We start from the raw sequence: 27,168 nt of genomic DNA on the forward strand, positions 1-27,168 counted from the left end.
TATTAAATTAATAGCTATGCTAGAGACTGTCTAAAAAAGTTTGAATGAGCTGGATTCTTTTTATTTTGGATTATAGGTCTTTGGCATCTGTTTTTCAGATCCTTCTGCAATTATTAATCTAATTCACTTACCTTTTTAGAGTCATGTATAATTAGTTTTTCTTGAAAAGTAATTAATTCATTTTGACGTTAATATCCATTGGCAGCATTGGTACATTATTTCTTGTTACTACTCCTATACCCCCACAGAGGTCCAGAAACCTCAGGCATACATGGATGGAGAGGTAAGGCAGAGGAAGCCGACTAAACTGTGTGCTCCAAGCACCTGTCAGATATTTCCAGATTTGGCTGTGTGCTGGGGAAGCTGAAATAACCTCTCCCACACCCCAAGATTATCCCATGTGAGAGTCTGCAGACCTTCAGACCCATTGGGTATGCAAGCAGTGGGTCCTGACTGGAATTACATCAGGTTTCTAATTATTTAGCTGGCACCTGTAGTTGGGGACAGGTGGGCTCGAAGGGAAGAGGTGGCTCAAGACCACCATCTGCTGGGAAGAAGTAGAAAGTACAGTCTGGCAAACCGTCTGTCTGTCTAGCTCTTATAAGCTCTTATAAGAACTTTAAGTAGAACTGCAATCCCCAAAAGTGGACTTTCAATGCAAATCTAAATAAATACAAAGCTTAGATGTGTGAAGGAAGTCAACTTGCAAAATAACCTTATTAAGACATTTAGATGCCCTGTGTGCAACAGAAAATCATAAAGCATGTTAAGACTTGTGCAGATATGGGCCAGTCAAATGAGTTAATTAAATCACTGTAGGGGAAACAGAGGAACAACTAATCAAAGATGTTTATAGCGACATAAAAGATATGAAGAGTGGTATAATGGTGGCTCAGTGGCAGAATTTTGGCCTGCCATGTCAGAGACCCGGGTTCAATTCCTCAAGCCTGCCCATAAAAAAAAAAAGATATTAAGAAGACACTGGAAGTGCATAAAAGAAGAATTTCAAAGAATAATTAGAAAAATAGCAGATATCACAGAGATGAAAGATACTGCAGAGAAAGTTAAAAGTATACTAGAGACCACAATAGAAGATTTGAAGAGGCAGAAAAAAGAATAAGTGAATTAGAAGAAAGGACAATTGAACTTGAATGCATACAAGGACAAATGGCAAGAAAGACGGAAAAAGCCAAACTAGATCTCAGGGAAATGATAGATTACATAAAGTTCACAAATATAAGGATTATCAGTGACCCAGAAAGAGAAGAGAAGAGTAAAGGGATAGGAAGGCTAGTTAAAGGGATAATAGGAGAAAATTTCCCAACTCTTATAAAAGACACAAAGATGAAAATCAAAGAAATCCAATGAACCCCAAATAGTATAAGTCCAAATAGGCATACTCCAAGACACAAGCTGATCAGAATGTCAAATATTGAAGAAGAGCAAAAAATCATGAAAGCATCAATAGAAAAGCAATTAACTACATATAAAGGAAACCACATAAGACTGAGCTCAGACTACTCAACAGCCACCATGGAGGTGAGAAGGCAGTGGTATGATATATTTAAGATTCTGAATGAGAATGATTTCCAGTCAAGTATTCTTTAACCTGCCAAGCTATTCTTTAAAATTGAGAGAGAGATTAAAATCTTCACTGACAAAAAAAGGCTAAGAGAATTTGCCAAAAGAGACCTACCCTGCAAGAAACACTAAAGGGAGTTCTGTCGACTGAAAAAAGAAAAAGACAAAAGAGGAAGGTCTGGAGCAGAGTATAAAATTGAAGACTTACAGTAAGGGTAACTTAAATGATTATATGAGAAAGAAGGAAAAGAATATATAGGTCTGATAAATAAACACTAAAGGTTAAGACGATGATTCAAGAATGGCCTCTACAGCAATAGCTCTGTATGTTAATGGACTAAACTCATCAATTAAGAGAAAGATCAGCAGAATGGATTAAAAAATAAGATCCATCTATATGCTGCTTATAAGAGACTCATCTTAGACATAAGGATACAAATGAATTGAGAGTGAAATGATGAAAAAAGATATTCTATGTAAGCTCTAACCTAAAGAAAGCAGGGGTAACTATATTAATTTCAGAAAAATAGACTTTAAAATGTACCGACATCATAAGAGATGAGGAAGGACACTATATATTAATAAAAGGGACAATTCACCCAGAAGAAATAACAATCATAAATTTTATGCTCCCAATCAATGAGCTCCAAAGTACACGAGGCAAATACTGGCTAAATTCAAGAGAGTAATTGACATTTCAACAATAATAGTGGAAGATTTCAATACATCACTCTCCTCTATAGGTGGGAACAACTAGGCAGAGGATCAGTAGAAATCAAGGAGAATTTAAACAATGTGATAAATGAATTGGACCTAATTTATATATATATATATATGGATCGTTACACCCTAAAATACTAGGACATTCTTCTCTAGTGCTCATGGAACATATTTCTAGGATAGATCATATATGGGAAGACAAATCAGGTCTTTGTAAATTTAATAAGATTGAAATTATTCAAAACACTTTCTCTGATCACAATGGAATTAAGTTGGTGTGCTGGTTTGAAAGGATGTCTATCCCCTAGAAAAGCCATGTTTTAATATAAATCCCATTTCATAAAGGCAGAATAATTCCTATTCAATAATCCCTATATATGTTCAAAACTGTAACCAGATCATCTCCCAGGAGATGTGATTCAATCAAGAGTGATTGTTAAACTGGATTAGGTGACAACATGTCTCCACCCATTTGGGTGGGTCTTGATAAATTTCTGGAGTCCTATTAAAGAGGAAACATTTTGGAGAATGAAAGAGATTCGGAGAGAACAGAGAATGCTGCAGCACCACAAAGTGGAAAGTCCACGAGTCAGTGGCCTTTGGAGATGAAGAAGGAAAATGCCTTCCGGGAGCTTCACGAAACCAGAAGCCAGGAGAGAAAGCTAGCAGATGATGCCATGCTCGCCGTGTACCCTTCCAGATGAGAGAGGAAGCCTGACTGTATTCGCCGTGTGCCTTCTCACTTGAGAGAAACCCTGAACTTCATGAACCACGATACCTTTCCCTGGATGCCTTAGATTGGACACTTGTATAGACTTGCTTTAATTGGGACATTTTCTAAGTCTTAGAACTGTAAACTAGCAACTTATTAAATTCCCCTTTTTAAAAGCCATTCCATTTATAGTATATTGCATTCCGGCAGCTTAGCAAACTAGAACAGTTGGAAATTAACAATCACCAAAGAATCAGAAATTTCACAAATACATGGAGATTTAATAACACACTTTCAAACAATCAATGGATCAAAGAAGAAATTACCAGAGAAATTTGTAAATATCTGAAGATGAAAGATAATGAGAATATGACATATGAAAACTCATGGGATGCAGCAAAGGCAGTGCTGAGAGGAAAATTTATTGCCCTAAATGCCTACATTAAAAAAGAATGAGTAAAAACTGAGGACCTAACTGCTCACCTGAGGAACTAGAGAAAGAATAGCAAACTAACCCCAAAGCAAAAAGAAGAGGAAAAAAAAAAAAAGATTAAAGCAGAAATAAATGAACTGGAGAACAACAACAAAACAATAGAATCAACTAAACCAAAAGTTGTCTTTTGAGAAAAGCAATAATATTGATGGATCCCTAGCTAGAGAAAAAAAGAGAGGGTGCAAATAAACATAATTAGAAATCAGAGGGGGTTGTTACTATGGATCCTGAAAAATTTTTAAAAATTATAAGAGGATATTATGGAGAACTATATGCCAACAAACTAGACAACTTAGATGAAATCGACAAATTTCTAGAAACATATGAATTAACAACACTGTCTCAAGAAGAAATGGAGATCATAACAAAGCAATTACAAATGAAGAGATTCAATTAGCTATCAAAAGTCTTTCTACAAAGAAAAGTCCAGGGCCGGATGGCTTCATAGGGGGAATTTTATCCAATGTTCCCAAGAGAATTAACAATTTTTCCACATTCTTTCATAAAATTGAGGAAAAAGGATCACTACCTAACTTATGAAGCCAATATCACTTTAATACCAAAACCTGATAGAGACACTACAAGAATAGAAGATAGACCAATTTCTCTAATGAACATAGACGTAAAAAATCTCAACAAAATTCTAGCAAATCAAATCCAACCATACATTAAAAGAATTATACATCACAACCAAGTGGGATTTATGCCAGCAATGCAAGGGTGGTTCAACTAAGAATATCAATTAATGTAATACAGCTTATTAATAAATTCAATGGGAAAAAGCATATAGTCATATTGATTGATGCTGAAACAGCATTTGACAAAATTTAGCATCCTTTTCTGGTAAAAGTACTACAAAAGGCCACCCCCCTTCAAGCTTTGTTTCCTACGCTGCTGTGCTCTTTCCCTTCTCTAAACTTATGCACATTCCTTATACATGTTAGTGTTACAGATTGTTCATCTTTCTTCTCATTTATCCTATCGCCAGTCTAGCTTATTCATGTTTCTAATTTGCAGTTTAGTTCAGTAGTTTGTGAAATTTCACAGCAAGATTCCAATTAATGCAACAAATATTTATTGAGCAACTATATATGTCAAACACTGTTTTAGGTAGGCACTAGGAAGAGAGTTAAATGGAAGAGACAACCCTGGGCTTCAAGAAATTCACCTTTCAGGGGAGTAAACACAAGCAAACACATTAAATACCAAAAGGAGCTTCGGAAGCTTGCTTCAGTGGTGAAGATAACAACAGGTGTAAAAAGCGCTTACAGCACCAGAAAATAACAAAGGACATTAGTGAACAAAACCATTCAAGTGAAGATGCGAGGAGAAAGTGCAATTAGGTACAGCTTCACCGTCAACAGCCAAATAATTCAACCCAGTGATTATCCAAGATCTGCTAGGTTCACTTGGACAGTCTATAAGGAAAAAAAAAGTAGATTTATACCTATTGGAATCAGGGGGGTAAGAGGTACTTAAATTTGCGGTATGAGCAATCTCCCCATGTATATAGGCCACGCAAAGTTTTAGAACATAGTGGGTTCAAATTCTATAGCTATCGTGCCCCAGCTGCACTCTCTCTATCTGGAGGGTAGCTTGGGGCTCGTCTCTACCATTCCTTCCTCCGAGTAAGCGCCCTGGCTGGCTTCCTCGCGTGAGGCCAGGGTCACCCACCCGCCGCCTAAACCGGCCGCGCAAAGGATTCAGGGAAATAAAGCATCTGGCCAATCTAGAGGACGAGCAGGGCAGTAAGCGACATGCGGCAGGAAGTTCCTTTGATTGACGCTAAATTTGCCCAATGGGAACATAGAAGTAATGGGGCTCCCGCCCGAATAGGCAGGACATTAGTGATTTTCAACCAATCCAGCTCAGAACTGTATCTTGTGGGAGGTCCTCGAGGACTGTGAGGTCGTTGTTGTCTGTTGAACGGCTTGTTGAAATCGTGCTGCCCTGGGTAGGGGGTTAAGATCGTTTTTGAGGAACGTCTCTGTCCGAGGAGAAAATGAGTTTAGCTCTGAGGTCGGTAATGAGGAGGCCGTAATGCCGGAGTGGGACCGGTTTGTGTGTGAGTGTGTGTGTGTGTGTGTGTGTGTGTGTGTGTGTGTGTAAGGGAGGTAGTTTGGGTCCGAGGCGAAGAAAGAGAGGCGGGAACGGTGGACGGAGAAGGAGCCACGGCCAACATCCTGGGTCTGGATCCCTCACTCAAGGGTCCCGCGTGTCCGCAGCTGTTGAGTCCTGTGCATTTCTGCCGAGTTGGTCTTTTCTGTCACCCCTTGTACTTCGGCCCACCTAAAAGGTGGTTGCTGTGCTTACGAGCGAGGAGGGGATGAATTATCGCGAGATTTCTACTCAGGGTGCTCCTGGGAGAAATCCGGCTGTGTAGCAGCTTTTAATTCAGGGGCTTGTTGCCAATTTCCAGCCTCCACCTTTTCTGTCCCAGTGCTAATGTCATCCAGCCGTACATTTTGGAAATATCACAAAACTCGCTGTTCTCCTGGGGTATATGGCATAACTGGGGATCTGTTTTACTGATTAATAGCCCATCTTTATCTTGGAGTTCTTAAATGTCTTTTCAGTTCTAACCTCTAATCCTTCTCCGCCTGTTTCCCCCCTCTCCTAATTCAGTCATCAGTGTAAAAATTTTCAGATAGTTAAGTCACTCTAAAAGGTTCCGTGTTTTGCTAAGGGACGACTGTGGTACCTTCTGATGGGGTCAGTTGTCGGTTGCGGATTTTCTTCTCGGAATCTTGGAATAGGAATGACTGACCCCGGGAAGTGTCCAAGCTTGTGTGAAGTCAGGTCTCATGTGAAATAAACATCTTTCTCATCCTTCATCTCCTTGTCACTTTCTAGCCATCTCTTCTTGCTTTTTTGGGGTAGATTTCAGAGACCAAAATGACCTTCAAATGCAAATAGATAATGTGTTCCAATAAAATCAACTGGGTTTACATTTTAAAGTTTTGTAAGAACCTATTGGCTTTTAAAAACTTATTCAAGTGTTATAGCTTATTTGAAAATTTGGAACATTTTTAGATCTCTTAAGATACTTGTGCTTTTTTAAATATTTTTTTCTTTAGACTTTTCCATAGTTTATGAGAAATTTAACATATAATTTACTTGTTAAATGAGACCTAGAAGACCATTGACTTTCAGCAATTAATATTCATATATTTAGACTCAATATTTTGGCTAAGTTAATGTCAGTGGAAGAATTACAGATACAATGCTAATCTATTAGGAACGTGTAATCTAAAACATTTTGAACCTGTAGTGCCAAAGTACTTTATAAGTTAGTAAATAAATTGTATGTTTTGTTTGTGGTAATTTTGATAACTACAAGTACTATCAAAAATACATAAAATATATAGCGATATTGGTCATTTATCATTTGACTTTGACTTGGAGGTTTTTTAAAACACTTTGTATTGTAGCGTGATGTAAATAATAAGTACAGGTGCTACAAGTGCTTTGCTTTTTTTTTTTTTTTTGACATTTCTGACTTGAAAGTAATGTTTCTTATTTCCAGTTCTTGTTTCTTCCACAGTAGTATTAGTGGTGTTAGAAGACTAAGGAAAATTAGGTCCTTAATTCTTTTAATAACCTGTAATGCAGTTCATTCTTAGGAAGGGCAAATTTATAGCAGCTAAAATTGTGGAATGAGCAGAGAATTCACTGGTAAGGAAAATTTCTCTTTCTCTAAAATACTTCCCTTTTAGAAATTTAGAAAATCATTCATTGGCTGTTTTTTCTTTGCACTTTTGCAATCTTAGTCATTTAGAAGCATACGAGAATAGGATTAAAATGGTCTAAAGGCTTTTTTTCCCCTCATTTATAGAAATGAGTTTGTAGTAGACAAAACAAAAAGGAAAAAAAGAAGAGAACTCTCTGAGGAACAGAAGCAAGAAATTAAAGATGCTTTTGAGCTGTTTGATACAGACAAAGATGAAGCAATAGATTATCACGAATTAAAGGTAATAGTGTACTTTAGAAACTATATTTCTCAAAATTATTTGCATTCTTTACAGTTGCTTAAAATACGTTTCTAAATAATTTGACTAACAAATTTGTTTTGGAAATATGAAACCATTTTAAGCATTCATAGTAAGGTGCTATAATAAGGCTGAATAGTCTCCCTGATCAGGTTTTTAGAAAATCCTTTTCATGTGGTATTAAAATAATTCGTATTTTAAGTGTAAAAATATATCCCTATCGAAGGTACTTGTTTTTCATTTACATAAATAAAGGATTTCAAACTATGGGATGTAAACAGTTCTTATATTCTTCCCACTTTTTTTTTTGACATGTTCTTTTTCAGATTGGGGGGAGTGTTATTTGTTTTTTAATTTGAACATTTATTAATACGGTTTCAACCTACTTTCTCTGGTTGCAAACCTAAGTCTTGTTTGATGTTGACACAGTGCTAATGGAGGAAATTGTCAACTTTAAAGCCTAGTATTTATAGACATGCAAAGGAAAATTGGCATTTAAGGTAGTAAGGGTCTTATACTAGGTACAGTGAGAAAGGTGGTATTTTGAGATTTTTTGTAGTCTTTGGATAGATGAAAATAAATGTTTATTTGATAGTTTTAATTTTGGTACTTTTGTAAAGAGGGAATTTTTAAGCACAAAAATTCTGAGTAGGGAAAGTGGCTATGCAGTGACAGGCTAGAGAGCAGTAATAGGCCTATAAATCTGACTTTCCCAGTCTCAGGTCCTCTATCGCTCCCTTCCCACTGCTTTTTAGTCACCCAGATTTGATCAGTTCTTCCTTTATAATGTCTCTTCCATTTGTTGACATTATCAGCATCTTAGATTGGGACCTTATTTTATACCTAAACTTCCTAATTCCTAAATGATTTCTCTGTTTCTAGTTCACCCTGTGCAATACCATTTAGAGTCATCCTTCTAAAATTCTTCTTTCACCATGTTGTTCATTGCTTGTAAACCTTTAGTAACTTCTTGCACACAGCATAAAGTTGACATTCCTTTGCTTCCTCTTGAATACCCTCTCATTTATTGACTCTTTCTGTTTGGATTCTTCCCATTCAATATGCTTCTCTATTTACTGTTCTTCACATCTATTCTTTGCCTTTAAATACCAGTTATCATTTTCTAAATGCCCTTCTGTGCTTCTTTATCCATTCATCAAGGAACAATTAAAATCTCTCCAAATAAGACTAACCAGTACCATGTCTCTCCTTCCTTTTTACTAGTAATGAGATCTCTTTTTCCTTTAAACTCAGGGTACTAGACATGATAACTAATCATGTAGGGTCTAATGGTAGTTCTTATTTTAATGTTTTATTTCTTCTAGAATTGTATAACTTTTTAATATTTGTGCCATGCCATTTTCCATTTTGATTGTTAATCCTGAGAGAACAGAAAGCTTTAACAATGATCAAATAACAAATCATTTGAATGATTTGTGCACTAAACTATAAGTGCTTATATAGTGTATTCTATAAATACTTGTTGATTGGTTTATCATGTAAAAAAATAATATAGAAATAAATGACAAATTTCCGTTTACTTTCAATAGTAATGAATGGCTGTATTTACTTTGTTTTTTTTTTAAGAAACATAAAATATGCAAAAGAATTACATGCTTTATTAACGTGCTATCATCTCTTAAGATGTAAAAACTTATTTAAGAATTGAAAATCACTTTTGTAAAGAGTGCTTTATAATTTGCTTTTCCCTTTTAATCCAAAAGGTGGCAATGAGAGCCTTGGGATTTGACGTAAAAAAAGCTGATGTACTGAAGATTCTTAAAGATTATGATAGAGAAGCCACAGGGAAAATCACCTTTGAAGATTTTAATGAAGTTGGTGTGTATTTTAAAAGTCTTTGTAATCAGCAGTTAATATCAGTATTTTTTACTTTTGTGGATTATGGAATTTTATTATAGAACATTGCTGTATAATGTGGCTTGTATTCAGGTGTGTGTGTTTTTTGTATTTTTGGTGCTCTTTTTACTGATTTTCAGAGAAAAAATATGATTTATAGCTTTGCTGTGGGATATATAATTTTGTTTTTTGTTTTGTTCTAAAGATTCTAACCAAGAAACTATCCTGTATCTTTTTTTTTTTTTTTTTTACATGGGCAGGCACCAGGAATCGAACCCGGGTCCTCTGGCATGGCAGATGAGCATTCTTGCCTGCTTAGCCACCGTGACCCACCCAATCCTGTATCTTTTCATGGAAAGATGTCTTTCCAAGTAATAGGTATTTATATTGTGTGAGAAAACTAAAAGGGTTATCAAAAATTATTTTCTCTCAGTAAAACAGAAAATTTAGTATCCTGCTGTTTGGAAATTATTCCCAAGACCTTTTTGGTATGTGATTTTTTTGTTGGCAAAGTGGTAGAGGAAACTGGTAGCAATTGGTATCTTTGACTGTATTTAACCCATGGCTTCTGGCTGATGAGTCCTAGTCTGTATGACTGTGATCTCTGCATTAAGTCATGTGGTTAAACTTGGAGGATGGGGAGAAGGTTGTAGTAAGGGATGTTGGCTGAGTGGAAGGAGAAGAAAGTGTTTTAACGCAGCCAAGAAAATGCATTGTGGTTTAATCTGGTTGAACTTCTGTATATTTGATTTTGGTGAATTTTTTATAGTGTATATATCAAGCTTTCTTGGAATAGAGGATTCTGGTAGGCAAGGACTTTGCTATTTTTATGGATATGTTGCCTAAATTATTATGCATACAATATATAAATATTAGATTTATTTTTATTAATTTTATAAATGAAGTTATACCATTATAGATGGGTTGTGATATGAACATATCAAGTTATTATTAGGTGTAATTTAAAAAATTTGTGAGCAAATTCAATTATACAAACATGCATATATATATCACACCCCTTATTTTCAATATCTGGTATGAGGCAGTTTGGAAAAGAAACAAAAAGAGATGGCAAGTAATAGGCATAGAGAAGTAACATTCTTACCATTATTATTATTTTTTTAATTTGAAAGCTCCAAGGAGAAGGGGAGGAGAGGTGAGATAAGGAAGAAACCTAAAAGAGCAGGAAACCAGAGCACAGAAGAATCGAAGCTTATGGTCTAACAGGTTACCGTTTCAAGAGGCAGCTTGTCCTCTTTGGGAGCATATATATATATATTTTTTCCTTCTAATTTGTAGAGTTATATACTATTGGAGAGTGAGACAGCCACCTTTATTCTGCAGCTTTGGAAGCTGTCCTGAGCTTATGATCATAGAGTATTCCATGTTTCAACTTAGATGGTTTATTTATAGGAACAAGGTGCTAGGACATAGTAGAATTGTTGCTGTTAGGGTGGAGCTTTATATAATTCAGATACATTTACATTGTAGTGATTTAGCATGGATTACTTTGGAACCTGATTGCCTGGATTCAGATCCTGGGTTTGCTACTTGCTAGCTGAGTAACTTGGTCATTTTACCTCTGTGTCTCTGTGTCTCATTTTCGTCAACCATAAAATGGGAATAGTTGTATTGTGTCTTAAGGATCTTCTAAAGAGTAAAAAAGTTAATGATATGTGAAGTTAAATATACTGTTTAAGTGTTTGCTGCCATTATTATTACTTTAAAAAGTAATTTTTTTTCATTTTTTAGAAGGCTGGAGATAATCATATGCATTAGTGGATATAAAAATAATTTTACTCTGTGTATTTATATTTTTCTCATCTTTCAGTTGTAGGCTAGTTAAAGCCATATATAATTGTAATTAATATTTTTATGAGATATGTTATTTCATCTTAAGTGCATACAATTTTTTAATTGTGGTTTTATTAATAGTCGAGACCAGAGTCCCATGCCACTTCACTCTGTATACAGTCTCCGTCTTTTCCATGTTATTAACAGCAGAGATACTGGGTTCATTTTTAGAGTAAATGACCATGGTTAAACTTCAATTTTGGCTCTTAAAGATGAACATTTTGATGGGCTGAATGCATATTTTAGCTGTCTTAAGTTACCAGTTGAGAATACCAGTTGTCAAAGAAAATTTTTTATTTTTAGTTGGGAAATCAAATAGTCAAGAACTACATATTTTCTCCATTTTCTATTAAATTTGAATAATATCTAACCACAGATGACTATTTCATGCTTTTGGACAAATAACTTCAAATCAGAGCATTTAAGTCTTTGGTTTTATGCACCATCTATTATTGTCTGAGGATACTTTCCAATGAGTATTACTGGTTGAAGAAGTCTGGCCCTACTTGGGATAAAGAAGTCTGGTACTCAATGGGATTTCTCCCAATGCTATTAAAAATATATTTAATGTAAGTTTAGAATCAAAGTAACCTGAAGCTTAGTGAGTAACATAGGTATTTTAGGAATTTTTAAGACCAGGCCGGGTAAATTAGTTCTTTATACTTGGTCTTAGTTTGCCAGGGCTGCTATAACAGCATTGGCTTAAACAATAGAAATTTCTGTCACTGTTCTGGAGGATAGAAGTCCTGAATTAAGGTGTCAGCAAAGCCATGCTTCATTTTAGGAGAGGAGAATCTGTATCATGCCTCTCTCCTGGCTTCTGTGGAGGTAGTTGGCAATCCATGGCATTCCTTGGTTTATGGCAGCATAACTTAAATCTCGCCTCAGTCATGTGGCAGTCTCTCATCTCTCAGTCTCTCCATCTCGTCTCGTAATGACACTGGCCATATTGACTTAGGATCCCCCCTAATTCAGTTTGTCCTCATCTTAACTAATAACATCTTTAAATATCTATTTATAGTAAGTTCACATTCTCAGGACCAGGGGTTAGGATTTGAACATATCTTTTTAGAGGACACGGTTCAACCCATAACATACTCTATTTATTTTGGCATACTACTCATTTAATGGCCTTTTTGGAATAAATGCATTATTTTTATTTAGCTTATTTTACAAATATTTGCTGAACTTTTTGATGTTAAGGACTCCAGTGAGGGCAGGAGTATATAAACTACAGCCCTTGGACAAAATCTGGTTGCCCTTTGTATACAGCCATACCCATGCTTTTTTGCTGTTTTTGTTCCCTTTTAGGCAAAATTTGTCAATCTTTGTTCTAGAGGAATTGCAAAAGACTTTGCAGAGGGGATTTAAAATTTAGTCCTTTGGGAATATGAATAGGATTTCATCCTGTGGAGAATATTGTAGGAGGAGTAGAGAAAGCATTTCAGCACCAAAAACAGCAGCAATAAAGACTGTTATCAGAAATATAATATGTTTGGGAAACTTCAAGTGAATCCCCTGTGGCTAGAAAAGGGAAATGTCTGGAAAGGTAGGGTTGGGCCATGTAGAGTTTGTATTTTAGTCAGCAGAAGCTCATCAACCATTTTTAAGGAAAGGATTATGATATGTTTTGGAAAGTAAACTGATTATTGAGATGGGTTGGAAAGAAGACAGACTGAAGTCACAAGAGAACAGATTTTTTTTTAAATGCTGAGGAAAATGAATTATGAAAAGAAAAGAATATACATTTAAGGGTAAAAATAGGTAGGTAATCTCCTCAGAGAATTATGGATCTTAGTAACTGATTAGGTTTAAAGGATTGAAAAAAATTCAGGGTTTTCAAATATGGGAAATTAGCTGTTATGATATTAATGTTAGTGTAAAGCTGTTCACTTTGGGAACTGTAGGGAAAATACATAACAATAGCTAGCTTGGTGATAGTGGGAGGATTTTGGGTTCCCATATGATGAATTCTGATTAACTGGATAGAAACTTTCAGAAGACAGAAATATAGTGAAGCTATATTTTTAGTTATTACCTTTAATAATTTTTTATTTACTTTTAATATATTTTTTGATTTTCTGTATTCATAAGTGATTATTATAATGTATAAAAGATGCAGTTATTTTGATGAAATGCATTTTTTTATATTCTAATTAAATCATTTGAAAATAGAGTTACCTTAATAGAAATTGAGAATTTTGTGAAATGAATTGAACCCGGCTTAATAACTTGCATGTCAGCTGACTTTTCATTGAAGAAAAATGTACTTCTTATAATTAATTCTACTTTGTGGAACAGAAATAGTGTGAAGGCGTGGGGGAGAATCACAATAAAGTTATGTACTGGATAATGTTTTAGCTGTCCAGAATGATGGGAATTTATAGTTCCCAAGAAAAACTGTATTCTTAGCCAGAATATTGATAAAAGATTATATAGACACATAAGTCTGAAATAACTTTAGCACAATTAAACACCAGTGGGATAAGGATTTATGCATCTTGGAGCCCCATCTGTTCCTCAGTTCACCCTGTTGCTTAAGTACATTAATACTTTCAGCAAGCTGCTTCTTTGGTTCACCTGTCATGTAAATTATTTAATTGGTGAAGAAAATTTCTTAACACTTTTTTTCCCTGTCCTGCTTTTTTATTGGGACCCAATTCAAAATAAGTTGAGTATGAGCCACAGTGTTAAGTGTGGTATTTTATTTTGGTGTTATGTCTGTATATATGCCAACTCTTTTTTGACTGAATATTTATGAGCTTTGATTTGCATATTTATAGTAATATACTTCAATTAGCTACTTGGAAGGCTTTTTGGATAACATTAATAGATAAAAAAGACTTTTGAATATATGTGTCGATGATATAACATTAGCTTGAATAGGTGCTTATTTTAAAGCTTATTCCATTTGGTTGAAACAGCTGCAAAGCAACAATAGCTTATTGGGAATTGAATTGTTATTTTTTTCTGTTGGGTTCATTGTGCTAACACTTTCCATCTCCAAATACTTGTAAGTTTCTAATGATTATAAACCTCAACAGGACTAAGTTATTTTTAATGGCATAGTGAAACATAAATGCCTTTCCTTATAGTGCTAGACTCGTGTGTAAAATTACTTGGCTATTTTCAGAATTTTGTCTAGTAGTTAAAAGTTTGTATACCACAGATTTTTGCCTCAATTTTTTGTTATTGTGTACTGATTTAAGGCTGTGGTATATTGAGAATGTTGTTTGTTTATTACATTATTATATTTAGTATATTAAAATATGCTGTTAATATTCAGGTCTGAAATTATTCACATTTATTTTTAGTTAGTTGTTTTAAGATTAATATCTTGCCGAACAAAATGGATATGACTTTCCAGAGCTTTTTTTCACTACAAGATTCAATCCTTTTAACTGCTTTACATATTTTGGAAAACTGATAGGTTATTCTAACTATGAAGATATCAGTGGAATTTTTAACTTTTTGTCTGAGATTGTGCCTGTATCAATGATGTCAGTACATTTTGTTAATTTGTCAGGTTTTTTGTTACTTGTTTTTAAGTTGAATTAACCTGAAGAATCACTGTTAGAATTAGACGTAACCAGCCAATAGCTTTTATCTGTTATCTCTATTTGTTGGTATGCCATCTCTACAACTAAGTTAAAAACTATTAGACTTTAGTGCTTAGTGTTAGTGGAGCCTAGCACAATTCTTAATATTAGTAAACCTTAAATATGGTATAAATATAGTACTTTGCATTTTGTCTTTGTGTGATAGAAATAGTTTTGCTTATTCTTACAGTAAAACAAATTGTTGATAATATAGTGGCTAAACTTTTGAATATGAATTTGATCCTTTTAATTCCAGGTTTATAACTTTGGGGCTTTCGACTCTGATTTGGCATTTTGTTGCCAAACTAAATGTTGACAGATTTTCGCATTAATTCTTATCTGTGGTTTGGTTGATTTTCATAAATGAATATCTTTGTGATTATGCAGGTTTTTTTTTTTTTTTAACTATAGTGACAGACTGGATATTGGAAAGAGATCCACATGAAGAAATATTAAAGGCATTTAAACTATTCGATGATGATGATTCAGGTAAAATAAGCTTGAGGAATTTACGACGTGTTGCCCGGGAATTGGGTGAAAACATGAGTGATGAAGAACTTCGGGCCATGATAGATGAATTTGATAAAGATGGTGATGGAGAAAGTAAGTTTTTAGTAAAACATTTTTCAAGTGTTCTTGATGCTACACATATAGTACATTTTTCTAAAACGAAATAAACTTTCAGAACCCCTTGCAAACTCTCTTTTTTCATTCATTGTTATTATTGTTCTTGTATTTTCCTTATTGCATAAATATTTTAGGTATTTAATTTAGACTAAAACAGATCTTCAAAACCAACTATATATATTGTAATATGAGGTTCTTTACTTCAAAAAGTTACTTTTCTTTTCTTTGAAGTGAAACATCAAAATTTCCATGCAGAATTAAATTTTGGTCTTTTAATATCTTTTCTTATCTTACATGCATTTCTTACATGTTACTAAGTTCTGTTGAATCTGTCATTCAGATGTTTTGAATCTGTATTATTTCTTTGTTTACTGCTGCTTTCCTACCTCAGGCCCTAATTTCTTTCCTTTTTTTTTTTTTTAGTTGTGAAATATATATACAAAAAAAAATTTCATTAAGAAAAATAGTGATTTCAGAGTACATTTTAACAAGTATTTAGAACAAATTTCATAGTATTTTATCAGTGACAGTTCCACAATTTCAGGTGCTTCCTTCTGCTCTAAGACATTGGAGACTGAAAAAATCAATTTAATGATTCCGTAGTCATACTAATTTGTTAAATCCTTTCTCTGTTACACCTCCTTCTTCTCCTTTGATCCTTCTCCCAGTCTTTAGGGATATGGGGTGATGACCATTCTAACTTTTTTATGTTGTAAATGGCTGTAGAGATTATGGGGTAGGGGAATGAAACTAGTTGATGTTCTTGGAGAGGCTGGCCCATCTGGGTTTCAGAACTTATCTGACCTAGGAACCATCTCAGAAACCATAGGTTTCTGAGAAATAAACTTAGTGAGTGAAATTTTTCTAATGTCTCAAATAGATCCCTGTTATTCTTTAGGGTTTGCAGAAATACTGTTGGTTGGGGCTTGGCAGGCCATGGCAATTAGCAATATGTAGCTAAATCTTGGATAAGAGTAACCTCTGGAATAGCCTCTTGACTCTATTTGAAATCTCTTAGCCACTGATACCTTATTTTGTTACATTTCTTTCCCTCCTTTTGTTCAGGTAGGCATTGTCGATCCCATGGTACCAGGGCCAGGCTTATCCCTGGGAGTCATGTCCCATGTTGCCAGGGAGACTTATACCCCTGGACATCATATCCCATGTAGTGGGGAGGGTAATGATTTTGCTTGTAGAATTGGGCTTAGAGAAAGAGATGCCACATCTGAGCAACAAAAGAGGTTCTCTGGAAGTACCTCTTAGGCATAATTATAAGTAGGCTTACTCTTCTCCATTACAGAAATAAATTTCATAAGAGCAATTCTCAAGGTCAAGGGTTTGTCAGGCCCAAATTTCTTGCTCAGAATATTATAGTAGCTCATTTATTGTATCCTTGGGTGCCTATGGGTGCCATGTCCAATGTACTAATCAGTGCTATACCAGGGAAAAAGCAGGTGTGGACCCTGCCCTCACAGAGTTTATAGTTTAGCATTAGCCTCCTAATTGCCCTCTTTGCCATTTATCCTATAATCTCTTCCATCTTCAGCCTACTGATAGCGTTCTCTTCCTGAAATACAGAACTGATATAATTTTCCTGTTCAAACACTTAGAACTAACAAGAACTAACAGAAGACAAGAATATGAAAGTATCAGAACACTTTGTTCCTCTAAATACCGTGGGCTGTCGATGAAAGCTCCATACTTCACACCAACAGAGCCACTGGAAAAGACTTTTTAGAAAAAAAGATGACGTTTAAAGTGTACCTAGAAGAGTGCTTAGGTTTTAGTAGTTAGAAACTGGCAATGAGAGCATTCTGGGATTAAGGAACAGTATGAAGAAAGACAATGTGTAAAGAAAGGCACAGTATAAAAAAGTGTCTTCAAGATAGAGTACATCTTGTCAAAGTTGTATACATATGGGAGGTGAAATTGAAAGTATTAAAGTAGAGGAATGTGGTAGAAATGAAAACTACAGACATACCTTGGAGATAGTGTGGGTTCAGTTCCAAACCACCCCAATAAAGCGAGTATCGCAATAAAGCAAGTCACGTGAATAGTTTTCCCAGTGTATATAAGTTATGTTTACATTATACTGTAGTCTGTTAAGTGTGCAATAGCATTATGTCTAAAAAACAATGTACATAGCTTAACTTAAAAAAGATTTTATTGCTACAAAATGCCAACTGTCATTTGAACCTTTGCTGGTGGACAGTCTTGCCTCAATGCTGATGGTTGCTGATCATGGTAGGTGGTGAATGTTGGGGTGGTTGTGGCAATATCTTAAAAATGAGACAACCATGAATGGAGTTTGCTGTATCTACTGATTCTTTCATAAAAGATTTCTCTGTGTATGCAATGCTGTTTGTTAGCATTGTACCCACAGTAGAACTTTTTTCAAAATTGAATCAGTCCTCTCAAACCCTGCTGTTCCTTTATCAACTAAGTGTGCATTCTAAACTTTGTTGACATTCCAACAGTACTCACAGCATCATTGCTAGGAATGGGGAGCCTGAGGACAGAGAGAGAAATGGGGGAATGGCCAGTAAGTTCATCTTCTTAAATGGGCATGGTTTGTGGCGCCTCAAAATAATTCAAGTAGCAGCATCAAAGATCACACCATAAAAGATGAATTAATGAAAAATTTAAAATAATGCGAGAATTACAAAAATATGACACAGACACTAAGTGAGCACATGCCATTGGAAGAATAGTGCTGACAGACTTCCTCAATGCAGGGTTGCTACAAGCCTTAAATGTGTTAAAAAAAACCAAAATGTCCCGGAAGCACAATAAAATGAGGTTTGCCTGTAGATACTTAAGGTAGGGCAGATCATAGAAGGCCTTGAACTTTATTCTATAGGCAGTGAAATATTCCCTTGGAATACTTTAATAAGGAGGTAAGACAGCGACTTGCTAACAGTTCAGGTTTATAGATAGTAATTGATAATTGTGCATTATTGTGCTTTCTCATTGTATTTGTGTGAATATTATATAAACATTATAAAACTTTTAAATTATTCTTACACTAGTCTTTTGAAGGGTATTAATATAGTTATATTTTAAAATAACAATGACTAAAATCTCAGGATATTGAAATGACTTCTTAAACTATTCTAATATTTGGATTTAAAAGAGATCTGTTGCTTTCATATTATTAGAATTTCCAAGTCTTCTCTAGCTGTCAGTATCACCTCAGTCTCTTAAGTTAACTTTAAAGGAATTCTGTTTTTAAAAGTTTCCTCTTCAGTGGCGTAGAGAATCCTTATATGTCTATTTCATAGGTCTTGAACAGTGGTGTCTGGGTGTGAATCAAGAGTTACATATATTTTTTTTTCTATACAGGATACCTGCAAATTAGATTTTGATTATTAGCTGCATTTGACATTAAAAGAAAAATACATTTAAAAATATATTTAATATTTGACATCCCCTCTGAATGTCAAAAAATTTTAAATTAGGAAGCCACCCCATAAATTCAGAATTGATGTAAAACATTGCTTAGGAAATATATCCATTTCTTGCATCTCCTGTTAGATTGCTCTGTCTTCTGCTTTTGATTCTCAAGAATTTACACCTCTACTCCATTGCTTGAAGATTTATACCACCACCTTCTTAAAACATTTCTTCTGCCTTCACTGCTTAAATAGTTACTCTATTTAAAACAATCTTCACGTGTTGCTTGAGTATTGTTCTCATTTATTCAAATGACTAACAGCTAAAAGAACATTTTTTCTGTTTTTCCAAATGATTGATTACAAATGGAATATATCTGAGGCATTCTGTTGTTAATTTGCACTAACAGATTGTTAAAATTTGTCTGTTTATTGGGGAATGGGGGGTGGAGGTGAGGACAGGTCTTATAATTTTAGAATAACCCAATCCAGTAGTTGCCAATCTGGCCCATGAATCTCTAAGGTAGAGGACTTTTTAAAGTATTGCATAGGGCCTGGGCATTCATGTATACATCAACTATTGTCTGCTGACCATATGAATAATTGCATATGTACACATATTCTGGTATTTTTCATTTATGTCTATAGATGCTATTGTAATGGACAAATACACTTATTTTACAGAATTCATAGTAGCTATTTGTCATTATATATTTTGTCAAACAATGCATGCTAAGTACAACTGTTATTGTGGCAAGTCTAGGCAATTGTCTGTAGTTGAAAAGGTATTCTTGGGAACGACAGGTATAATCTATTTGGTCTGGTTTTAGGATACTGCCTTAACTTAAATGGTCTCTCTAGCTGTATGAAAATCTGCCCATTTTTGAAAAAGCAGGAAATTACATTTCATAATGATTTATTAACGCCATTACTTAATTTATCTATAAGCCAAATTTTATTTATAGCTATAAATTGCTTTCTTTGTACAAATTAAATTGTTAAAGATCATAATATTCTGCTGCCTTTTTTGAGGACTTTAATAATTCTTCTGTCTTTATGAATATTTCAAACTTCGGTATTTAAGAGCAATGAAATGTTTTAGTTTTCTATTATGTATATAGAATAGTAAACAGTGACTAAGGAATTGAAGGAAAAGAAGATACAATACATGGTATAAGGGCAATGATATAGGAGTCTGTTACCCATCACTCTTTCCAAAATATATAAAATAGTAAATTTTATTTTGAAAAATAAAAGCAGCATTTTAAAAAGCCAAAAATGGATAAAGTTTTATATATAATGATGATAATGATAGTAGTTAGTATTTATTTAGCAGTTACTATATATTAGATGTTGGACTCAGCTTGTTATAGTAGAGATTATGTCAATTCATTTTCGTAATAGTTTTTGTGAAGTAGACACTATTATTCCCATACGTGCATGGGATAGATGCATGTATAGATGAGGGGATTAAGACTTTGAGAGGCTAATAACCTGTCTAAGGTTACCACACAGCAAATATCTGTGATAGAGCCAGAACTCAAACTCAAATATCCGTAATTCAAAGTACACAGTGGGTCAGTGGCAGAGTTCTTGCTTGCCAACCCAAAGACCCAGGTTCGATTCCCAGTCCCGGCCCGTAAAAAACAAAACAAAACAAAACAATACAAAAAACAAAGTACATGCTTTTAACCATAATAACACTGTATTGCCTCTTGGTCTATAAAGTAAAATATTAGGTTTCTATGTTTATGGATATTTTAAAATTATATACAATTATAGGAAGCAATATGTTAGCAAAATATTCAGCTGGCACTTCAGATGGTAAAGTTTTTCTCCCTTCTGAAACCAGATGGTCTCTAAGGTGTTTAATCTACTTAGTTCCCTAAAATTCTTTATTTTAGTGACTTGTAATAAGATTTACTCTGTGAAATGGTTGATTTTTGAAAAATTTAAGTCTGTAGAAGAAAATGAAGTGTCATGTGTTTGATTCAGTAAACATTTTAGCAAATGCCCATTTTATTTTTGACATTGTGCTAGATTTATTAGATATAGGAACTTGATATTATAAGATGTTGTGGCTAGAGAAGGGTATAAAACCATATGTGCAAAGACATCACAGATTCCTTTTACTTGCCTTAAAGGTTCTCTGGTAGTAAAGGAGCTAGCTTAATTTCCTTAGCCACTTTCTTCCCCTCTGCTTTTCTTTTTTTCAACTTAGATATTTTGTTTGTAGGTAGGAAGTTATGAAATAGCTTAAAATACTTTTGAAATGCTATTATACTTTTAAAAACTATGTACATATAGATAAATACCATAAAAATGAAGTATGAAGCTTTGCTTGAAATTCAAGTATTAAAATTTTGCAGATTGGGGAGAGGTATAGATCTTTAGCAAAGCATGAGTACTTTTCATATTTTGGATATTTACCATTAAGATAATTTATAGTCAGGTCATTCTAAGGCTTCTTTTATTATGTTATTTTTCTTAAGAATTTAGTCTTGCTTCTGGTTTTAGTCAAGATACCTCAGTCTAGATTGACTAAATCAGGAGTTCTTAAATTTGGGTCCATATGGGTAAATTATTTTAATTTTTTTCTATTTGATTTCTGATTTCTTGAGGGGAGAAGAGAGGACACAGCTTTCATAACATGTTCAAATATGTCCATTTAACTGGAAGGTTAAGGGTCACTACTACAATTTGTAAGATCCTTGAAAGTAGTTTAAGAGTTTTGTAAGGTTTTAGTAAGTTTTTTGTTCTTTTCTCACCGTGTCTGTCATAGTGCCTTGTAGGTGTTTAATATAATATTGAATGCATAGATACCGGTTTCTGGATAACTCACTCTTAAATCATTATAGCTTTTATTTGTCAGGCACAAGCTATTCTCTTTCTTTAGGTATATTCTGTTGCTGTTCTTTTCAACTTTATTTCTGCCTCTTGTCAAATCAGGTCCTATATTTTTATTTTAGAGCCTAAGTAAAAATTTATCTTTACTCAGATTTTTCTCATCAAAATAAATTTATCCAGTATGATAGATTTTTCTTTGCCAACACTAATATGTGGCCCTTATTTTAACAGTAGATCATGCTTTGTGTTAAATTGCAGTTATGACTAACATGATTATTGAAACTAGTTTTCTTCTTGACTTCTAGAACCAGTGCATTTTTTCATTACTTTTATATGTGTTTTATCTCCTCAACATTTTTGTAATTAGTTAATGTTTCCTGTTCATTATGAATGTTCTCAAGCACAGAGAAAAACTGTTGACTAGTATAATGAACACCATTTTACTTTCTACCTAGGTAGAACAGTTGTTAAATTTATATATTTTATCTACGGTGTATATATATATATATATATATATATATACAGACATATCTTGTTTTATTCACTTTGCAAATATTCTGTTTTTTACAAATTGAAGATGTGTGTAGCTCTGCATTGAGCGAGTCTGTGGGCACCATTTTTCCAACTGCATGTGCTCACTTTGTCTCTGTCATATTTTTGTAATTCTCACAATATTTCAAAATTTTTCGTTAATATATCTGTTACGGTGATCTGTCATCTTTGATATTACTTCTTTGATGTTACTGTCATTATTTTGGGGGCACTACTAACCATACCTATATAAGTGTTCCGTGTGTTCTGTTTCTGAGATTTAAGATAAGTGTTCTGTGTATTCTGACTGCCTCATCCATGGGCCATCCCCCAATCTCTCTTTCTCTCTCTTCTGGCCTCTTATATCTTGAGACACAACAGTATTGAAATTAGGCCATTGAAAAACCAATGGTCTCTTAAATGTTCAAGTGAAAGGAAGACACACACATCTCTTACATTAAATGAAAAGCTAGAAACAGTTAAGCTTAGTGCAGAAGGCTTAGTGTTGAAAGCTGAGATAGGCCAAAAGCTGTGCCTTTCTTTGCCAAACAACCGAGTTATCCAGAAAATCAGTTGAGATAATTGATTGAGGTAGCTGTTCTAGTTTGCAAGCTACCAGAATGTGATATACCAGAGACGGAATGGCTTTTGAAAAGGGAAATTATATTAAGTTGCAAGTTAACAGTTGTAAGGCTGTGAAAATGGCCAGTTTAAAGCAAGGCTATAGGAATGTCCAATCTAAGGCATCCAGGAAATGATTCCTTCGTTTGAGAAGGCTGATGATGTTCAGGGTTTCTCTCTCAGCTGGAAAGGCACATGGTGAACATGGTGCCATCTGCTTTCTCTCCTGCCTTCTTGTTTCATGAAGCTTCCCTGGGGGTGTTTTCCTTCTTCATCTCCAAAGGTCTGTGGCTGTGTGGGCTCTCATGTCTCTGAATCTTTTTTCGAAATGGTTCCCTCTTAAAGGGCTCCAGTAAGCAACCCCACCTTGGTTGGGTGGAGACACATCTCCAAGGAACCCATCTGATCAGAAGTTTCCACCCACAACTGGATGGGTTATGTCTCCATGGGAGCAATTAGAAGCTCTCACCAAGCAATATTGAAAGAGGATTAAACATGTGGCTTTTCTGGGGTCCCCAAGAGATCAAACGAACACAGTAGCTATTCTAGACAGCAGATTTTCATTGTAGAAGAAATAGCCTTCTATTATAAGAAGATACCATCTAGGACTTTCATAGCTAGAGGGAAGAAGTCAATGCTGGGGATTTTGAACATCCTGGGGCCCTTAAAAATTATGCCAAACTTATTCTGCCTATACTCTATCAGTGGAAAAACAAATCCTCGATAACAGCGCATGTGTTTATAATATGGTTTACTCACTATTTAAGCCCACTGTGGAGCCTACTGCTCAGAAAGATTCCTTTCAAAATATTACTGCTTTTATAAGTATACTGGTTACCTAAAAGCTGATGGAGATGTACAGCGAGATTAATGTTGTTTTTATGCTTGCAGTTAATATCCATTCTGCAGCCTGTGGAACCAGGAGTAATTTTGACTTTCACATCTTATTACTTAAGAAATACATTTTGTGTGGCTATAAAATACAAAATACAAAGCTTCCAGAGATAGTGATTCCTCTGATGAGTCTGGGCATTTGAAAACCTGGAAAGGATTCCTCATTCTAGGCTATCGCTTCCAGAGATAGTGATTCCTCTGATGAATTTGGGCAATGTAAATAGAAAACCTGGAAAGGATTCATCATTCTAGATGGTGTTAAGAACACTCATGGTTTGTGGGAGGAGGTCAAAATGTCAACTGTAACAGGAGTTTGGAAGAATTGAATTCTAATCCTCATGGGTAACTTTGAGGGTTCAAGACTTCAGTGGAGGAAATACTTGCAGATGTGGTGGAAATAGCAAGAGAATGCTGTTTCCTCCTGAATATGTAACTGAATTGCTACAATCTCATGATAAAACGTTCATGAGAGGAGTTGCTTCTTATGGCTGTGCAAAAAAAGCAAGTGGTTTCTTTAGGTAGAAAAGATGCTATGAGCATTGCTGAAATGACAAATGTTTTAGAATATTACATAAACTTGGATGATAAAGCAGAGCAAGGTTGGGGGAATTGATTCCAATTTTGAAAGTTCTGTGGGTATAATGCTATCAAGCAGCATTTCATGCACAGGGAAATCTTTCCTCAAAGAGTCAGTTGACGCGGTAAACTGCATGGTTGTCTTGCCACAGCCATTACCCAACCTTCAGCAACCACCATCAATATCGAGGCAGCAAAAAGATTATGACTCACTGAAGACTCAGATGATAGTTAACATTTTTTAGACTTAATACTATTACACACTTAATAGGCATATAAATATGTAAACATAATACTTATATACATTGGGAAACCAAAAAATCTGTGGGTTGCTTTATTAATTATTACTATTATTACACTTTGTTTTGGTCTGTAAACCACTCTCAGTATCTCCAAGGTATGCCTGTATTTTTCTGAACCATTTGAAAACAAGCTGCAGGTATTGAAACATTATTGCCTAATATTTTAACATTTATCTACTGAGAGTAAGGACATTTATGATCTGTCATAATCATGATACTATTATCATACCTAGGAAAATTAACAATAATTTTATATCATCTATCGTCTTCATTTCAGAAAATATTGCAGAATAGGAACCCTGTGGCCCATTTTGATATACCACAGAAAACCTAGTATGTTGGGCATTTGGTAAATTTTTAAAAATATATTTCCCAATGGATTTTTTTTTCTATTTTAGCATTTAGGGTATTAAAGTGTTAGAAACAATCTGAAAGATGATCTGTAAATTTGGTGCTTTTACCTACAGAAAGTGATATGCAGAACCATTCTGTGTTTAAGAGCTACAGCTAGAAATCCAAGTCTCTTCTCAGTGCAGTGTTGTTGTTTTGCTTTTTTTTTTTTTATTATTGGAATTATCATTCATAACTTAGGTCTTGGTATTGTATGTATTAACTCTTAGGGTCCATGAGCTCACTTGTTCTACAAAGAGGAAGTATTTTCTGAACACTTTTACTGATAACTGGTGCATATCCGCGTGTGTTTGATTTTTAAACATTTGAGAAGATCTGCTATTTATTTCTGTCTTTAACATTATGTTTTATAAATTGCAAGTTCCTATTGAATTTCATTCATAATTATTGATTAATTAACAATGTCTTCATCGATGATTATTTCCTGTATTTATATCAACTAATATATATATATTAGTTGTTACATTACTTTGATAATTAAGATTTAATTACAGAAATCCTCGAATGAGCTGGGACTCAGCATCAAGGGATTAAGAAAGCCTTCTCCACCTAAAGGGGAAAGAGAGAAATGAGACAAAATAAAGAGTCAGTGACTGAGAGATTTCAAACAGAGTCAAGAGGTTATCCTGGAGGTTATTCTTACGCATTATATAGAGATCCCCTTTTTAGATTAAGGTGTATTAGGCTAGAGAGAAGTGCCTGAAACTAGAGCTATGTTCCAGTAGCCATGTTTCTTGAAGATGATCGTGTAATGATATAGCTTTCGCAGTGTGACTGTGTGATTGTGAAAACCTTGTGTCTGATGCTCCTTTTATCTACAGAATGGACAGAAAACTAAAACATATGGATTAAAAGTAAATAATAGGGGGAACAAATGTTAAAATTAAAATATATGTATTGGATAGATGGAAATGATAATGGTCAGTGAGACAGAGGGGTAAGAGGTATGGTATGTATGAGTTTTTTTCTTTTTTCTTTTTATTTCTTTTTCTGGAGTGATGCAAATGTTCTAAAAAATGATCATGGTGATGAATATACAACTATGTGATGATATTGTGAGCCATTGATTGTACACCATGTATGGAATGTTTGTATGTTAAGAATGTATGTGCTTGTACGTTGTTGTATCAATAAAAATAAAAAAAGAGATTTAATTATGAATATCTTTTTTAATTCCCATTTACATTGATATTTTTAGTTTAGTTTTGAAATATGCCAATTTATTTTCAATTTTTTCCTTTAAAAAACACTTAAACTTTTAAATATATAAACATTTTTAAAAATTTGATTTTTCTCTAATTTTAATGTATTTTCTTCTTTCAGATTTCCACTCATTTTTGGCATTTGTTCAAGCTTACTTATGATGGGTCTGCTAAATGAACTAGTAGAATAAAGATTAACTATTTAAGAAATTAAAATCTCTAGCTCTTTATTTTAGCAAGTATGTGCTAAATGATTGACGTATGCCTTTCCCCATATAGTAGTACACAATACTAATTTATTTTCTATGTGCCTTCTTTTGTATTCACAAAGTTCTATTTAATAAACATGTTCAAAATCCTAGCTGAGAAGTAAAAGCAAATTTTTTTAATTTATTAAGAATTTTGTATAATATAATATTAAAAAAATACTTATTAGAAAATACTACTGTCCTCTTAAATTGTAAGATACCTGCATTTCTGACTGTTACGCTTTCTTTCTTACCACAGTAAATCAAGAGGAGTTCATTGCCATCATGACTGGTGATATTTAAAGAAATAAAAGGACAATCACTAAGAATGTTGCAGTTATCATCTTATATTCTATTTTTGTGCCTGGAGCCATGTGAAAAATGAAATCAACTTAGTTCTTTTTTCAGAAGGACCCAAAATAACCATCTATGTACTTGTATTTTACTACTGTTAAGTTTTTTTGTATAAATAGTATTGTTAGTACATAAATAGTAATAACCATCTATGTATTTGTATTTTACTACTGTTAAGTTTTTTTGTATAAATAGTATTGTTAGTACCTAAATAGTTCTGTTTTCTATTTGTAATACAGCTTTTATATAAAGTTAAGAAAATTGAATCATGTGATACAGATTCTTTGAAGTTTTTAATTTAACATTAGTATTCACTTTTGTTTTGGTATGCAAGTTTTTCAGATTTTCATTAATAAAG

At 34.1% G+C, this 27,168-nt stretch overlaps 1 protein-coding gene across 1 annotated transcript; it reads left to right on the top strand.

The window, feature by feature from the left end:
• Positions 1–5,372: 5,372 nt before the first annotated feature.
• Positions 5,373–27,168, top strand: CETN3 (centrin 3). The gene is made up of 5 exons (XM_077139170.1): positions 5,373–5,525; positions 7,342–7,477; positions 9,220–9,334; positions 15,217–15,408; positions 26,716–27,168. Exons 1-5 carry the CDS (start codon positions 5,509–5,511, stop codon positions 26,757–26,759), a joined length of 504 nt encoding a protein of 167 aa, XP_076995285.1. The 5' UTR covers positions 5,373–5,508; the 3' UTR covers positions 26,760–27,168.

The sequence above is a fragment of the Tamandua tetradactyla genome, chromosome 21 (genome assembly GCF_023851605.1).
Source record: "Tamandua tetradactyla isolate mTamTet1 chromosome 21, mTamTet1.pri, whole genome shotgun sequence".
NCBI classification, from domain to species: Eukaryota; Metazoa; Chordata; class Mammalia; order Pilosa; family Myrmecophagidae; genus Tamandua; species Tamandua tetradactyla.